Source organism: Rhineura floridana, chromosome 1 (assembly GCF_030035675.1).
Source record: "Rhineura floridana isolate rRhiFlo1 chromosome 1, rRhiFlo1.hap2, whole genome shotgun sequence".
In the NCBI taxonomy this organism is placed as follows: Eukaryota; Metazoa; Chordata; class Lepidosauria; order Squamata; family Rhineuridae; genus Rhineura; species Rhineura floridana.
Genome location: NC_084480.1, coordinates 86,323,964 through 86,341,957, shown reverse-complemented (window position 1 = coordinate 86,341,957; position 17,994 = coordinate 86,323,964). Strand labels below are relative to the sequence as shown.

The 17,994-nt window shown below is 43.5% G+C and overlaps 1 protein-coding gene across 1 annotated transcript in view; it reads right to left on the bottom strand.

Moving 5' to 3' along the window:
- Nucleotides 1-17,994, bottom strand: part of ADAMTS19 (ADAM metallopeptidase with thrombospondin type 1 motif 19) — a 228,121-nt gene that overhangs the window by 157,306 nt on the left and 52,821 nt on the right. Inside the window, exons 3-6 of the mRNA XM_061609144.1 lie at nt 14,841-15,006; nt 12,131-12,306; nt 10,195-10,278; nt 5,290-5,447 (exon numbers count right to left, since the gene is read on the bottom strand). Of these exons, the coding sequence (XP_061465128.1) occupies nt 5,290-5,447; nt 10,195-10,278; nt 12,131-12,306; nt 14,841-15,006 (584 nt within the window). The remainder of the gene's footprint in view (nt 1-5,289; nt 5,448-10,194; nt 10,279-12,130; nt 12,307-14,840; nt 15,007-17,994) is intronic.

The following is a 17,994-nucleotide window of genomic DNA, read 5'->3' as shown; positions in this document are numbered from 1 at the left end:
AAACAGAGGGTTTTTTTTGTAAACTGTTTAGACTTCTTTACATTCAAGTGGTATATAAATTTTGGAAATAACTAATAATAATAAACAACTTCTACGATTAATCTCTATATCAATTCTGAAATTCTCTTATTATTTTTCCATAAGACTATATATTTCATGCCCACAGTTATCAAGTAAGACCTGACCACAGGATAACATGAATCAGGCAACTGTGCATATCACTACTTTCCCCACCATACACTCGTCTCCATCCCCTACCATGGGAATGCAACAGGTTGGCATATGTACTCATATATATATATACATATAGATTTCTCAGTTTGTTTGTATATATATGCTGATTGTATTTTATGCATTTTAAATAATTGTATTTTATGTATTTTAACTTATTGTTTTTTCTTGTGTTTTTATTCTGTATAATTTTATTATGTATGTGTGTGATTTTATTGCAAGCTGCCCTGAGTGCCCCATAGTGGGGTAGAAGGACGGGAGATAAAAATTTTAAATAAATAAATAAAATAAATAACAGAGATGGGGAACCTGAGGCCCACCAGATGTTGCTGGGCTACAACCCCCATAATCCTTGACCACTGACCATGCTGGCTGGGGCTGATGGGAACTGGGATCCAACAACTTCAGGAGGGCCATAGGTTCCCTACTCCTGATGTATAATATATGTAAATCAAATTGCCCAAGATGAGTAAACTAAAATCTCATCTGGAACCATTTAATTGGCTGGGCAGTGAAGAAAGATTAATGAGGAAAAGTGATTCCCCTCAGGCAAGGAAAAGGGAAATTGTGACTGAATTGAGAACTCATGTGCAAGTCCCTCTCCGCCCATCTGAGAGAAACGACTTGACAGGCGGTACATATCTGCGGCCTGGGGTTGAAGCCCGGCCGCCATTCGAGGAATGGGCAGCGGTTGTGCATCGCACATCGTGCATCGCACATCGCACTGCATCAAGGGGAGGGGCAGCCCTTAGGCTATTTAAGCCCATGGCGCCCTCCTTACCTTCTTCTCGGTGCACGATGAAGATCAAGGAGGATCGGAGGATCGGCACGGCGAGGGACATGATCGCGGCAGCCATTTTGTTGGCTGCACGTGGCCGGCGCCATCTTAAAGCTGCAGCCTATGGTGACAGGCGGCTTGCAGCTGCAATTACCAGCAGCCTGCATCTGCAAGCTTGGTTTGACGGTGGGGGCGAGCAGGAACTTCGGCCTTCCCCGACTTTGGGGAAGCCGGCTGAAGGCTGCTTGCCCTCATTAGCGGCAGTAGCATGGCAGAGTTTTTGTTACAAGGTTTTTCATTAGGTTTTAGGATACTATATACCGGCCAAAGGATTGCTTTCATGCCCTGGAACCTTAAGTCTGTCCGTGGCATGGAAGCAATTTTTTTTTTATTTACCAATAAATTGGTACCAATTTACCAATAAGTTGGTTGGTTGGAAGCAATTGTACAAGGTAAGATTGACAAGGAGGTACAGGCGGGTAAGGTTCTGGGACCTTTTCCGGCTCCCCCTACACCAACACTGATAGTGTCCCCCCTGGGAATAGTGCCCAAAAAAGCTCCTGGGGAATTTAAGTTGATTCATCACCTGTCCTATCTCAGGGGGCTCTCTGTTAATGATTTCATACCAGATAGTCTGTGCACAGTGCAATATACCTCGTTTGATTCCGCAGTGCGCATGGTGAGCACATGCGGTACAGGTGCCCTTATGGGCAAATGCGATATCAAGTCTGCTTTTTGTCTCTTGCCCATCCACCCGGGGGATTTTGAGCTCCTAGGATTTGCCTTCTCTGGCCAATTCTATGTGGATAGGGCGTTGCCTATGGGCTGCTCTATTTCCTGTGCTGTTTTTGAGTGATTTAGCTCATTTTTGGAGTGGGCGGTCAAGAGGAGTGCAGACTCTGATTCAGTTGCACACTATCTGGATGATTTTTTGTTTGCAGGTGCTGAGGGTTCAGCAACATGCCAACAACTGATGTCTCACTTTTCTTATTTAGCAAGGGAACTTGAGGTCCCCTTGGCCACAGAAAAGACTGAAGACCCATCCCCCGTTTTGACCTTTCTTGGTATCAAAATTGATACTGAGGAACAGTGCTGTAGGCTGCCCAAGGACAAGCTTGACCTATTGCAAGTCAAGCTCCAGCACGTTGCTAGGGCCAAGAAAGTTTCTTTGGCAGTCTTGCAAGAGCTGGCTGGGCGTCTAAATTTTGCATGCAGGGTGGTATCACCAGGCCGGACATTTCTACGGTGGGTATATGACGCTATGGTTGGGCTGTCACAACCCTACCACAAATATTGCATCACGGCCACCCTGCACGCTGATTTAGAGGTATGGTTGTCCTTTTTACACGTTTTTAATGGAGTTTCCTTTTGGAGGACGGACCTGCTACTGGAAGCTGAATTACAAGTGCAGTCAGATGCCTCAGGGACGTTTGGTTTTGGGGTAGTTTTGGGGAATTCATGGTGCCAGGGGGATCGGCCAGAGGCTTGGATTAAGGATGGGCTAACCAAGGATTTGACTTTTCTTGAATTCTTTCCCATCGTAGGCATGGCCTTTCTCTGGGCAGAGAGGCTACAGAACTCTGTTGTCCATTTTGTGTGATAACATGGCCACGGTCCATGTTATCAACTCTCTCACATCTAAGAATCCAAAAGTTATGGGTCTAGTCCGAGCTTTTGTTCTCCAGTGTCTACGTTATAATGTCTTATTTCAGGTGATGCATGTGCCGGGTATTGATAATGGTGTTGCTGATGCTCTGTTGCGGAGCCAGATGGAGAGATTTCGACACCTGGCGCTGTGGGCCAGGGCTCAGCCGCAGGCTGTGCCACGCTAGATTTGGGAGATTGGAGAACAGAGTCGGAGAGGGCCATAAACCTGTCCGTTGCACCCAGCACACTGGCCAGCTATCAGAGAGCACGTAGGGAGCTTCAGGAGTTTAGGGACAGCAGGGGCTACACCCGAATATGGCCTATCCCCGTGGAGCACCTACTGGAATTTCTGGTGGAAGGCCGGTGGAAGGGCCTTGCTGTTAGGATGCTGAGAGGTAAGCTGGCAGGGCTTTCATTTTTAGCAAAAGCAGATGGTCTTAGTGATTATACTGATGACTTTCGGGTCCCTCAGATATTGGCAGGCTGGGCTCGCAAGAGCCCTGCTGCCCCTGCTGCTCTTTGCCCAATATCACTCAATTTGTTAGTAGGGCTTTTAGGGCGTTGGGAGGGCATATGCTCTTCCTGTTACGAGGTGCAGCTGCTTCATGCAGCTGCCCTCACCTTATTTTGGGGGGCTTTTCGGGTTAGCGAGGTGGTGGCTGGGTCCAAGGCAGACTTCTCGCTGCAGTTAATTTGTGCTGGTCTAAGACTGATCAAGGACATAAGGGATGCAGGGTTGAGCTGGCTGCCTCTCCTGTCTTAGACATTTGCCCAGTAAGGGGATTGCACTGTTTTTTGGCTGTGAGGGGGATGGAGCTGGGTTATTTGTTTATTCAAGCTGGGGGTTCCCCTCTCACTAAATTTCAGTTCTGGGCACTTACCAAGCTAGTGTTAAAAGGGTTGGGGATAGACCCTGCCAGTTTTGGGACCCATTCATTTAGGATTGGAGCAGCATCTACCACGGCCAGTATTGGATTCTCAGCTAAGTGGGTACAGGTCATCGGGAGATGGAGATCAAGAGCATATCAAGGCTATATTCAACCCTTGGAGGAGCCGGGAGGGCATAAGCCCTAACCACTTGAACTTGTTTGTTTTGGCAGGTTGCTGGTGGGAGACGGAGCAGAGGCGCATCATAATCTGCAGCCATAGCATGGTTTTCTGGGTGGGCCGTAGGGCTGCAAAGTCACATTCCGGTGCACAGCTGGGCCTTGGTCGGTGGGCCATGCTGCAATGGCTGGGCCGATGAGGGATGCGCTGGGATGGACTCCTCCCCATGTTATTCCAGCATGGTTTGGTGTGGATGGTTCTGCATGTGTTGGTCATTCACCTGGGAGGTAATAACCTGGGCTTACTGAAGGGCAAGGCCCTTAGTCTGCAATCAGGAGAGGACTTGCAGTTTATCAGGCAGTGTTGGCCTTTGGTTTGTCTGCTGTGGTCAGACATCATCCCATACAGGGATTGGTGTGGTGTGTGGGACCCCAAGGCGATGGACAGGGCTTGGAAGAAGGTCAACCGACAACTTCGGTTGGCTCTTCTTGCTCATGGGGGTTTGGTTTTACATCACCCCGAAATAAGACACACACGGGCTGAACTTTATAGGGCAGATGGGGTTCACCTGACAGACACAGGGATCAACATCTTTTTGAACAACCTGCAGAGGTGTCTGCAAGATATTCTTCTCGGCAGTGGGGTAAAGGGGGACTAAATAAAGATTTGTCCCCCTTTTGTGGCGGATAGGTGCGGGAAGGGAAGTAGGTAAGGACAGCTTGGTGGCCCCTTAGGCACCTTTGGAGGTGATTGGTGGTTCCGGAGGCCTGCCAAGAAGGGCTTTACAGCCCGAAGGCAGGATATGGACTGCTTCTGGGGCCTTCTTATCTCATCCACCCGATGGTTGTACGGCCCCGGGAGTGGTGATGTGGGTAGACCCCCTGCTCAGCTAAAGGTGTGGCTGGGGTAAGGGGCAAGATAAAAGGGCTTACACTTGTCCCAGCAGGGACTGGTCACCCAAGAGCTATAAACAAAGTCTTGCTTATAGATAGTTCTGCACCTAGTGCAGGTCAATTAAAGTTCTGGTTTTATAGTTCAATAAAGTGGCCCTTTGTTCAACCCAGTTGATTGTGTCTCTGTATTATTTCAACCCTTGGCTGCAATAGAATGGCTATAGTTTCTGAAAGGTTGCAATGCATCAACCTCATATGCTACAAATACTGAAATGCTTCAGTTTCATCTCTTCAGATTGTCCTTCATGACTTCACATCTTCAAGGTTTTTCTGCAGTTAATCTTCTCCATTAAACTACCATAAATATCTCTTCAAATACTGAAAAAATAAGATATCTCAGTTCTTTTTTTAAAAAAAATGAGTTATTGTGGGAGACATTTTTGTTTCTTTTTGAAAGAACTGAAGAGTACTCCTGTAGCATAAACCATGGTGGGCACCAAGTGGTCTTCTGCACATTTTTTGAGGTCTCCTCCTTTTCATTCTTGCATCTGATGCTTTCCATTTTGTTTTCTTTTGTGTTGCCTGTTTGTTCCATTTTGGGGATTTGCATCACAGATTGACTCATCAGACTGCCTGTAGCACTCTGCATGAGGTTCACTGCCATTAACAAAAGAGAAAAAACTTGCAACTTACCTAGTGATTAATATGGCTGCATCTACTGGTGACACATCTTCACCCCAGCTTGTCGACATCTCTAAATGGATGTCATTTTTCTTACCAAATTCTTCATGTTGCCATTTGCAGAAGCTCTCCAACATTTTTTCACCATGATGTCCAATATACATGTCTGCCTGAAAGTTGTAATGTTTCATTTACTGTAATGCATGCATCTATACAGCTTTTTATAACAAAAAGTTCCAAAGAATTATACTTCTTATATTAACAGAGAATTTTGTCTCTCTCTATATGTTCAAATATTGGTTGCTATGCCCAAACAATATTAAAACACTTATTTCATTGCAACCAACATAATGTTCCCCCTCCCAGCTTAGTACAGACATGTGTAACTAAAAGTTCTACTTATTCATCTAAACTTTTCATTGTCTATATATTTTTGTTTCTCTCAGGGGATTTGTATAAACAGAATCATGCTGTTTATAAAACTGTTTGACCTGAATTACATATTTGTGGTTTACAAGACACATACACAGAATGCTCTTCTCAACTTCAAACAGCTTCAGAGATTTAAGTGCATGTTCAGTTATCATTAACTTAAAAATACTGTCCTAGTTTTGGATGTTTTGTACATCCATGTTGTAATTGTGTTTGCTTCAGCAAAATCAGACCTCATTACCTTATTATCATTTATTTATTATTTATTTATTTATAAATGTATTTGTGTACCAATTTTTCATGTAAAAACATCAAAGCAGTTTACAAGACGTAAAGGGAATTAAAGTAAAAAAAATCACTGAAAATGCAGTAAGAACAAAGGTCAACTATTGTAAAAAACTTATTCTTAACTGCTTGCATAAACCTGGCAGAACAGAAAGGTTTTCCACAGGCATTTAAAGATTAAAACAGAAGGCACCTGCTAAATCTCTGTTGACACAGTATGACACTGATGGCTCGATTTCGTATTGATGTTAAATGAGCTTCCCCAACTTGGGGGATGACCAAATCCACTCCTGCAGTGATTGAGCTCTGTGATCGAGCTGGGATATGAGAGTTCAGGAGGTCCCTAAAATACCCTGGACCTAAGTTGTTCAGTGCTTTGTAAATTAATACAAAGACCTTGAACCTGGCTCACAAGTGGATGGGCAGCCAGTGCAGATGTTTTAAGAGTGGTATCATGTGTTGTCAACCATGTGCCCCCATCAGCAGTCTGGCCGCCACATTTTGCACCAGCTGAAGCTTCCAAAGCTGGGCCAAGGGCAGCAGTAATCTAGCCTCGAGGTTACCAACACATGGACTATAGTAGTCAGGCTATCCCTGTCCAGGAATAGCCATAGCTGATGAACCAAACAAAGCTGCTAAAAGGCATTCCTAGCCACAGAGGATATTTGTTCCTCTTGTGACAAAGATGAATCCAAGAGTACCCCTAAGCTAAGGACCTGCTCCTTCAGAGGGAGTGCAACCCCATTCAGAACAGGTAACTTACCTATCTTCCATACATGGGAACCAGCTACCCAAAGAACCTCTGTCTAGTCAGAATTCAAGCACAGTTTACTGGCCCTCATCCAGTCCACTACTGCATTCAGACACCGATCCAAAGTGTTCACAATCTCTCCTGATTTAGATGTTATGGAGAAATAGAATGGTGTGTTATCAACATACTGCTGACACCTAGCTCCAAAGCTCCTAATAGCTGCTCCCAAAGGCTTCATATAGATGTGAAATAGCAGTGGGAAGATAACAGCACCCTGCAGAACCCCATAGCACAAGTGTCGTTGGCGAGGAACACTCACCCAGTGCTAAATCTCTGGACATGCTCCTGAAGGTAAGACCAGAACCACTGTAACACAGTACCTCCGATACTCATCTCACTGAATTGGTCCAGGAGGATACCATGGTCAGTGGTATCAAATGCCACTGAGATTCAGCAGAAGAGGCGCACTCCTGCTGTCTCTCTCATGATAAAGGTCATCCATCAGGGCGACTATTTATTTATTTTTTATTTATTTGTTAAATTTTTTATACCGCCCCACTAGCATAGCTCTCTGGGCGGTGTACAACAAGAATACAAATATATAACAATAAAATTCCATAATATAATACAACAAAAACATAAATAAAAATAATAAATCAGAATCAATTACAGCAAACTTAAGAACTAAATTAAAATTAGATTAAAATGCCTTGGAAAAGGGGAAGGTTTTAACTTGGCGCCGAAAATATAGCAATGTCGGCGCCAAGCGCACCTCATCAGGGAGACTATTCCACAGTTTGGGGGCCACCACCGAGAAGGCCCTAGTTCTTGTTGACACCCTCCGAGCCTCGCTATGAGTCGGAACTCAGAGGAGGGCCTTCGATGTAGAATGCAGTGTATGGGCAGGTTCATATCAGGAGAGGCGTTCCAACAGATATTGTGGTCCCGCGCCGTATAAGGCTTTATAGGTTAAGAACAACACTTTGAATCTGGCCCGGAAGCGTATTGGTAGCCAATACAAGCGAGCCAGAACAGGTGTTATGTGTTCAGACCGCTTGGTCCTCATTATTAATCTGGCCGCCGCGTTTTGCACAAGCTGTAGCCTCCGAACTGTCTTCAAAGGCAGCCCTACGTAGAGCGCATTGCAGTAATCCAATCGCGAGGTTACCAGAGCATGTACAACTGATGTAAGGTCCTCCCTGCTCAGATAGGGACGTAGCTGGGCCACCAACCGAAGTTGGTAGAACGCATTCTGTGCCACCGAGGCTACTTGAGCCTCAAATGACAGGGAAGGATCTAAAAAGACCCCCAGACTACGAACCCGCTCCTTTAGGGGGAGTGTAACCCCGTCCAGGACAGGGTGTATATCCACCATCTGATCAGAGAAATCACCCACCAACAGCATCTCAGTCTTGTCTGGATTGAGCCTCAGTTTGTTAGCTCTCATCCAGTCCATTATCGCGGCCAGGCAACGGTTCAGCACATTGACAGCTTCACCTGAAGAAAATGAAAAGGAGAAGTAGAGTTGCGTGTCATCAGCGTACTGATGGCAACGCACTCCAAAACTCCTGATGACTGCACACAACGGCTTCATGTAGATGTTGAAAAGCATGGGAGACAGAACTGACCCCTGCGGGACTCCATATTGAAGAACCCACGGTGTTGAGCAATGTTCCCCAAGCACTACCTTCTGGAGACGACCCGCCAAGTAGGAGCGGAACCACTGCCAAGCAGTACCTCCAACTCCCAACTCCGCGAGCCTCTCCAGAAGGATACCATGGTCGATGGTATCAAAAGCCGCTGAGAGATCAAGGAGAATCAACAGAGTTACACTCCCTCCATCTCTCTCCCGACATAGGTCATCGTACAGGGCGACCAAGGCTGTCTCGGTGCCGAAACCGGGCCTAAAACCCGATTGAAATGGATCTAGGTAATCGGTTTCATCCAATAGCGCCTGGAGCTGGCCAGCAACCACTCGTTCCAAGATCTTGCCCAGGAATGGAACATTCGCTACTCTCCCGCTGCCGCCGGGCTGCGCCCAAAAGCTTGGCCGCCCTCCTCGGTGCTCTCACCACCGTCGGGCTGATGTTCTCCACGGCCCTCCGTATCAAGGCAAGGCAGGAGAGGCAGGTCTCTCGCCGTCCCGGGCTACGCCCACACTCCGGCTGCTCTTCGCAGCGCTCTTTCGCCAGGCCAACACTCTTCACGGCCCCTCCACGCCCGGCCGCCGTCTCTCGCGTTCTCCTACTGCCACCTTCCGCTGTGTGCTCCTGCTGCCGCCGCAAGGCCACACCCAGAGCCTGGCCACCCTCCGCGGTGCTCTCACCACTGCCGGGCCAAGGCTCTCCGTGGCCCCTCCGCGCCCGGCCGCTCACTGTGGCGTTCTCCCGCCGCCGCCGCCGGGCTGCGCCCAAAGCTTGGCCACCCTCCTCGGTGCTCTCACCACCGCCAGGCCGATGTTCTCCCTCCACGCCAAAGGCAAGGAAGGCAAGCTGCGTCCAATCTCCGGCCACTCTCTCCAGGCGATGCTCTCCGCGGCCCTCTATGTCAAAGGCAGGAAGGCAGTCCAATCTCCGGCAGCCCTCCATAATGCTCTTTCGCCGCCACCATTGCTCTCGCCTCACGGTAAGGCTGATTCTGTTCCAAAACCAGGTCTGAATCCAGATTGTAATCCCCATTATGCATATCAAGCTGCTCATGACATTCAAATAGTTGAGGAAACTTACTCAGATGAAAGCTTTGTGCTCACAGTGGAGGGCACACACAACTCCATAAAGAAATTGTGGTGTCCAAACACAATATAACTGGAAACAAGACATAGCTTCCCACCATAAAGGAGGGGGACCTTTTGTGTGTCACTTCACAGAACTGCTGGAGATAGCCCTTTCCGTCCTTGGCAGCAGCACCTTAGTCTACTCTGGAGCCATTCCCTGTGAGCCAATCAGCAGTAATGCTGACTGCAATGCCTTGCAGCCTCTTCACACCCCTCATTGGCTGGTGGATTTCATACAATTTCTTTATTTTAAACTCATTGTCTCCTTCCAAGGAACAAATGACTCCTCCTACAGTCAATTGGATTTGGAAACATGAAGGAATCACAGAGAACAAACAAAGCTACTTCAGAATAATGGTTGCCCAGTTTGAAAGAAATGGCTGTGAATTACAGTCAATCAGTGCTGTGAAGAGTCTCACTCTGAAGCATTGCTGCGGCCATGCCAGGTACTGGGCAGAGGTAAGTGTTGTGGCATGGAGGAAATGCAACCATGCTGTGAACATTCCCACATTTTGAGCCCCTCCACTGAAAGTAGAGCATTGCTTTTTACTGCTTGAGAAAGCTTCAGCAAAATCTGCCCTCCCTTATCGGCTCCCTACATATATATCATGTCCTATTTCTATACTGATGACATTCTTAAAAGAACATGGAAAAGGTAAATGCAGTACTTTCTTACTGGAGTCTCATGAAGCAAAACAAGCTTCGTCACTCGAAGGTTCACTTGAATTCCAAGGCTCTTGTGTTGAAAAAGATTAAACACCTAAAAACAAGAAGGAAGGAACAAAGGAGTTAAATATATTACTGAAAAATAGTAAAATATAATCACAAAATTATGAGAACAGCTTCTTATAATTTTGTGGTCTGATGAGATGTTCTGAAATTTTTATATGGTGTCCCCAATACAGCAATCTGGTCTGGACACAGGAATTCCAACACACACGTACACAGTCTCTATATGTTTGGAAGTTTCATCATCTGTTTTTCCAGGGAGAGAGCCCATCTTCATTTGCACACTCAGATCCACTTTCTTTGATGAAATTAGAAGCTCATGTTCACATCACAGAACACAGAGAACTGTATATCAGTGAGAATGGAACATGCTGTTGACTCTAAAATCTATTTGTTTGAACATTCAAGGAATATCATTGTAGCCACAGTCGGGAAATGAAGAGGTGTGACAAGGTGAAATGTGGGTAAAACAAAGGCCACATTTATTTAAATAAAGCCAGTTAAGTGACTGATTATGCAAAATGATCTGCAGAGCGAAAGTGCAGGACATCACTCTTAACCTATTGGGAGATGACACTCTGCCATGGGAAAGTGGGTGTTCTAAGCCCATTCCCCTTCCCCCAGCCCCAACCCCACAGTGTGGTTAGGGAGACCTTTTTGCATCACCCCCTTCCTGGGCCTCACAACTCTTGCCAACAGGCCTCACCAATCCAGAAGGCAAGTCTCAGACTCTACCTTTCACCTTAAAGGGTGCCTAAGAGTGCTCACAAAGCCCTATCTTGTGAAATCCCTGCACATATCTGCACAATGTGACCAAATTAACCTATTTACAGTATTAAACTACTTGGCAAGGACAACCAATCAGCCAAATCCAAATTAAACAAAGTAGCTGAATAACAAGCCAATCAGCCAAATTAGAAAAACAGCAGAGGGTAGGTAAAAAACTTGTCAGCAAACAAACATTAATGAGCTAAAAATTCCTACCCAACTCTACATGGCAACCAGTAAAAACGTGTAATGCCTGAAGTGGGGGGGCACTGTGCAAGGCCAGAAAGAGCCCAAGGAGGGGGGCAAGCAGGGCTTAAATAGCCTCACCCTGCTCTGCCCCAGCAGGGGCTTTGAAGCTGTGCCTGGATTTTCTCCGACATGGCTGCAAGAGTCAATCCCCTGCTGACAGAGCCATGAGGGCCTACCAGCAAGGTGGGAATAGTGGACTAATGTAATGAAGTTAAGTGGTGAAAAAAAGAAGCTGTGTATCTTATAAACCATCTATGCCAGACTAATAGGGCCTCCTACAGGTCAAAAAGGATGGTTCTGCACTGGAGATGAAACTTTGGTCAGATCCCAGTGCTATCACAAGAGTACTAATCAGGACTGTATTACACATTAAGACCCTACCTTCCAATCCTAATGGTTGATACAATTAAGCTATATTATGTGCTTACAACCAGTATCTACTTATGTCAGCTTTCCCAACTAGTGGGCCACCAGATGTTGTTGGACCACAACTCCCATCAGCCTCAGCCAGCATTGCCAATGGTCAGGAAAGATGGGAATTGTGGTCCAACAACATCTGGTGGCCCACTAGTTGGGAAAGGCTGACTTATGTTATATTGATATTTTTAATTATGTTTGTAATTATGGATACTTTTACATATGGTTGCATACTGCCTTGATATAGTTTATGAAAATATGGATAATGAATATTTCAATGAAGAAATAAATGAAACTAATTTTAATGGGTGATATGTAAAGTAAGTTATACTCATAGCAGGCCCACTGAAGTCAATGAATGTGATTCACAGGTTCATTGTTTTTAATGGGTATGACTTAGCTGGATATCAACCAATGCATTTTTTCTAGAAAATATCAATGTTCCTTACCATATTTAGAATTGTTAGAATAAATCTTCTAGCTGCATCTGCTCCATGGTATGAAATCATAGCTGGATCTGCAACAACTACAGTTTCCACATTATATTCTTGAGGTAATTTATAGGAATATCTTTTTCCTCGTCCACTTTCTGTTCCTTTTTGACCCTTGGATCTTCTTCTTTTCTCTGCAAAAGAAACAAGTGGCATACAAATTAACATATAAAGATGCCTTATACCAAGTTAAACCATTGGACCATCACATTATACTGCAGCTCTACCTGGAGATGCTGGGACTGAACTGGGGACCGTATGCATACATAGTATATCCTCTACCATTGACATAAAGACAGCGTATATTCTAGACATTTTCAGCCAAAACCTTTCACCAAAATACTTTTTAAGGCTTTCGTTCAAACCTCTACTGATTATCAACATGTGATTGAAATATTTCCAAACCAAAGATTACACTATACTAATGAATCTAATGTTATACTTCCTGCTGTAATCGTTCAGGATAATTGGCATCTCCTCTCTTTCTACTCAACATTTCCTTCAAAGAAAAGCTGTGTTTAGCTGTGTCCAACAGACAACTTACTAGCCTCAATAACATGTAGCAAGCAATTCATTGCTTAATACAAGACGTTAAGCATATGATGTGTCCATCCTGTTTCAATTTCCCTGGTTTGTAGCACTGGTAACTCTGCACTATAGTAGATCCCCATTAACCAAGACTAATAGTGTACACATAGTTCACTTTGCATTTTTACTATAGAACCAGATACATATCATAGATTTAGAATGTGTGTGCTTCTACAAGCTACAAATCAGAAAGCTACACATATATTTTAATCACCAATTCACCATAGGAGTGTAACCTCAAGTCCCTGAAGCAATCACAGCTCCCTAAAATGTATTTCCATAGCATTTATGAAGTTAAAATGAAAAACATGGATGGCTGCTTCTCATGTTACAAGTACACACTAAATTATAACTGTAATTCCAAATGAGGGACAACAAGAATAAGAATTTCAATCTCATGTTTATTTTTATTTTAGTCATGAAATTGCAATAAATAAATAAAAAAACTGGCAAGCAATATTTTTATATGATAAATTAAAACTGGTCAGAAGAGGGAGTAAGAATGGTAATAAAACAGTGCAGTCCTTCCATTTTTCCCCTTCACTTGTCCTTGCAGATGTGAAAGAATTACAGTTCAACAGTTAAGTTTGCTAAGAAAGAAAGGCTCATAAAGTAATGAAAATATCCTCATGTGAAAATCTTAGTGAAAACACTTTTACTCCATCCATTCTGCAAGTCTGTTAATGCTGTTGTTTCTGGAGTACTTTGCACTGGGTGTTTTTTTTAATTAATTTGTAACAAAAAGGCTATTATGTATACAACTGTCACATTTAATAGCCTTCTTCCATTTCAAGAGATTACTGGTTCCAGCAACATTTTCTGTTTAAAATTGCTCTACTTCCCTTTGGTCTCTCAGTAGGAATCCTTGAAAACTGAAGAGCCTCTTTAAGTGCAACCAGTGCATACGAAGTAAGTAACACAGACCACACAGATGAGAAAGAACCAAGAAAGGGTCTCCATGTGGGAGGCTTTAAAAAAAAAATAACCAAAAACAATAATAGCTCCTAAAGATACCTTATTGCAGCATTCCACATTATTATGAGCTAAACACATGGAAAAAGAGAAACTGCTATTGGCTTTTAGTAAAAGAATGAAAGGGTAAATGTTTTTAAACTGCCTAAGGTAAGGTTTCACAGACATGCAAATGTAAGTGGTTTATGGCCATACCTGCCACATACAGGAGAGGAAGAAATAAATTTAGACCCTTCTCTTATCCCCCACTATTTTATCCATAAAATAATAAAAATGGCATGGAAGATAAAGCACATACTTTGATATCATCATTCATTCAGATCATATTTCTAACATATGCAAAAAAGCAAGACCATTTAAATTGATTCAAATGATGTTTTGAAGCTAAAAACAGATTGAACCATTATGATATTCTGTTTAAAATTCTAATCTAGCTATATTTATTCAGTTTTGCTTACAAAGGCTACATGTGATGAATCTAAGCTAATTAACAAAGTAAGGTTAATTAACCTAGAAACAAACTGCAAAGACTGAAAGCACTGGAGTTGTCTTTGAAAGTACCACATTTTGACATAGCAAGCTCAGCTCTTGAGCAATTTATCTTAACTAGCAAACACAACATTTAAGAACTACAATTAAGAAGAGACAAACCAGAACAAAGACAAAAAGGGAATCAGCTTTCAAAGCAGAAGAGAGAATCCAAAAAGGGAGTTGGCAGGTTCATTTATAACTTCTCCTGTTAGAATCTTGGCATATCAATTCTAAACACATTTACTTGGAAACTATCTTCAGTTACACTTATTTCCAAGTAAAGGAGTTCCTGTCTACTGACTTTAAACAGAGACTGAGGCTTCATGTACTTGGAAGCAAATCTCACTAATTTCAGTGAAACTCATTTCCAAGTAAGTGTTCTTAATATAACAATCCTAACTACAGCCCACTGACATCAATGAAGCTTACTACAACTTAGTATCTACAAAATACAGGTATTTGCTATTTAAAGTAATAGCGCTCAAGTAACCACAACAGTGATCAGAGATAAGAAAAAGATCTTTGTTCTTACAAAAAGTCCCTATTGTGTTAAATATTATAATGGGGATTACATTACCAGTAAGAACACCACAGTACTGACTATGAGAAATAGGCCTTTCAGTGGGTCTCTCATGTGTGGACCTTTTACGTCTGTATACTCGATGTGCATGACCTGTCACAGCCAAAGTATGATTTAGTGGTTCAATAAATATGAAGTCATCATTCATCTTCAAAAACCCCATCTGCAGGAAAACAAAAGGAACAGATATGGTATGTTATTTACTGAGGCTCCATTATGCCACGTACAGAGTATAAATTAAAACAGATTTAATGTTCTAAGACTTGCTGCAACAACCAGTAAATGCTTGTGTTGATGAGCCATAAACTACATCAGTGCAACAATTCCAGACCACGGTATTTTGGAGACAGATCCAGTAGTGTAGATATAGACTACTGAGGTGCCTTGTCCTGTTTCATTAGCCCCTTTCTTTCAAAATACTAAAATAAATGTCATTTCATTTAACTTCATGTGCATGTGTGGGTGGCCACATGCCAGCAGCAGATACACAGTGAAATATTTAGAATGACGTTGCCCCCAAAGCAGGATTGTGTTTGCCTCCACCCCACCCTATCTTCAAGGTAGGTTAGAGAGAGCACCTCCTGGAGACAGGGAGAGGAGATATCATGGGGGGGCTTTTTGGCCAATGACAGGGACAGAGCTTGGGGGCTTAAAAGCCAGGTCCGCCCCTGAATTCTTCCTCTTGCGTTTTTGCTGCACCCCCCCATATGCAGTATGGGCTTTGCTAGTTGCCTGGGGCTGAGTAGGATTTTTTGGGGGGAGGCGGCAGCCTTTTTGTCCCATTTTGCCTACTCCATACTATTGGGGCTAATTTGATTGGCTTTGGAGTGGTGTGGCTGGCTCGCCTGGATGGCATGAAGTATGGGCAGGAAAGGAAAAGGGTAGAAAAATAAGTGTATACTGAGGCATACTGTGGAGAAGGGCACCCTCTAGGGAACTCCCAGTGCTGCAGATAAGCTGGTTGCACAACTGAGTGAGTGCCAGTACAGCAGGGCTCAGTTGCACAGGTTGGGGCAACATTCAAGACTTTTCTGGCAAGGAAGGAGGGGTTTCCTTCCCATCCCTGGCTGGGGACCACAGCCTTTGGCTGATGTACATGCCCAGGGAAAATTAGGTTTTACTCAGTTTTAGTGCCTAGTCTCACCTGCCAGTACAGGTTTAGTTTGGTTAATTTGGTTAATTGGATTCATTTGGTTTCCAGGTTCTCCAAAACTGTTATATTTAATAAATATCAAGCTTTTGTCTTGTGAGTCTTCTTTGTGTAGTGGCAAACCTTGCTTTGGGAGATTGAGGTCATTAAAATATGCTCAACAGGATCTATACATTAGATCTATGCATACCACATTATCATGGGTTTTTGAAAAAAAAATGCCAGTTATTAATAAAATAGTTCCAATAAGAAAAGAGCTGCTGTTTAAATGTTACTTTTCTTTCTATATGAAAATCATATCTCTCTGGAGAAAATACAGTACAAGTGTTTTTTTCTGTTGCAAGGGCATAAGTTGGGAAGCCAAATCAGGGCCACCCTACCATTAGACACAATGAGACAGCCACCTCAGGTGGCAGATGCTGAGGAGTTGGGAGCAGACAGAGTTTATATTTATTTATGAGAGCATTTCTAAAACCATACCATGATATATAATTTTATGATAAACATCATGCAATTATAAAAGCATATAATCACACTATATGTGTACCACTTACAGACCTCTTTAAGAGGTTTATAAATATTTCTAAGTAAAAATAAAAAAGAATTTATCCAACCCCCTTTAAAGCCATCTAAGCCAGTAGCCATCACCATATTTTGTAGCAGCAAATTCCATAAATTTATTACATGTGTGAAGAAGTACTTTCTTTTATCTGTCCTGAATCTACTCTGGGTGACCGCAAGTACTGGTGTAATTTAAAAGGGATACAACATTCTTTTCAATCCATTTTCTTCACATCACACATAATTTCATAACCCTCAATGATGTTCCCCCACCATCTTTTTTTCTAGACCAAAAAAAGAAAAAGAAAAAAAGCCCTAAATGCTTTCAGCTTCCCTCAAAAGGAAGATTCTCCATCCCACTGATGTTTTTTTATTCCCTTTTTTCTGCACCTTTTCCATCTCTGCCATTGCTCCACCTAGTAGAGCACTAAATAATGCTGAGTTTGCATGTGGGACATTCAGGCTGCAATCCTATACACACTTACCTTGCAGTAAAAACCACTGAACTAAAACAAACTTACATCTGAACAGACAGGTAGGATTGTATTGTCAGATCCAAATCCCTGCTCAGCCATTAAGCTCATTGGATGGCCTTGGACAAATCATTGTATGTCAGCCTAAGCTACCTCATGGAATCATTGAGGAGATCAATGAGGTAAATGTACTGAAGACTTTGAAAAAGACAACAAGCAACTTAAAAGGGAGTTACTCATTTTATATAAGAAACACGTCTTTTTACATGAATCTCATTAATGGATAAAGAGAAATACCTTTTCTTTTTGCCTTAATGAAACACTGCATCTGGCAACATATCAAGGAAGATAAGAAGGTTTGTTTTACAATAAATCCTCATGAGTTACACCATCTAATGAGTTGCCATTACACATATATAAAAGGCTGCCCACTAAGGAGTTAAGCCCCAGCTGATAGTTGAGCCATCAGCCTCAATTAACACATCATTGGCTGGCAGCAGTAGCTAGGAGGGACCAGCCACACATATAAATTCAGAGCATCCTAGCGAGGGAGCTCCCAGCTGACAAAGTGTCAATGCCCCAGCTGACAAAGCATCAAGGCGAGTTAAGCAGCAGAGCGAGGAGGTCAGGGCCCCCCACTCTGCCCGTCTGTTCCCTGACCTCAACTAAACCGCAGTTTCCAACCCATTAACGTAATAAACCTTAAACAAAACTATGCAGGTAACAAGCCAGCAGGGGTGTGGGGGCTTTCCAGTGTTTTGCACAGCCTGCAGCATGTACGACTATCTGCCTGTTGGACAGAAGTCGTGGGTGTGCTCTCGGTGCAATGAGCTCCTGGCTCTCCGGGAACAACTTCATTTCCTTGAGGCCAAGGTGGCTGACCTGGAAAAGCTGAGAGAGGCAGAGAGGTGTGTGGAGGACACCTTCAGGGACGTTATAGCTGTGTCCCACTCCAACGATGATAGCT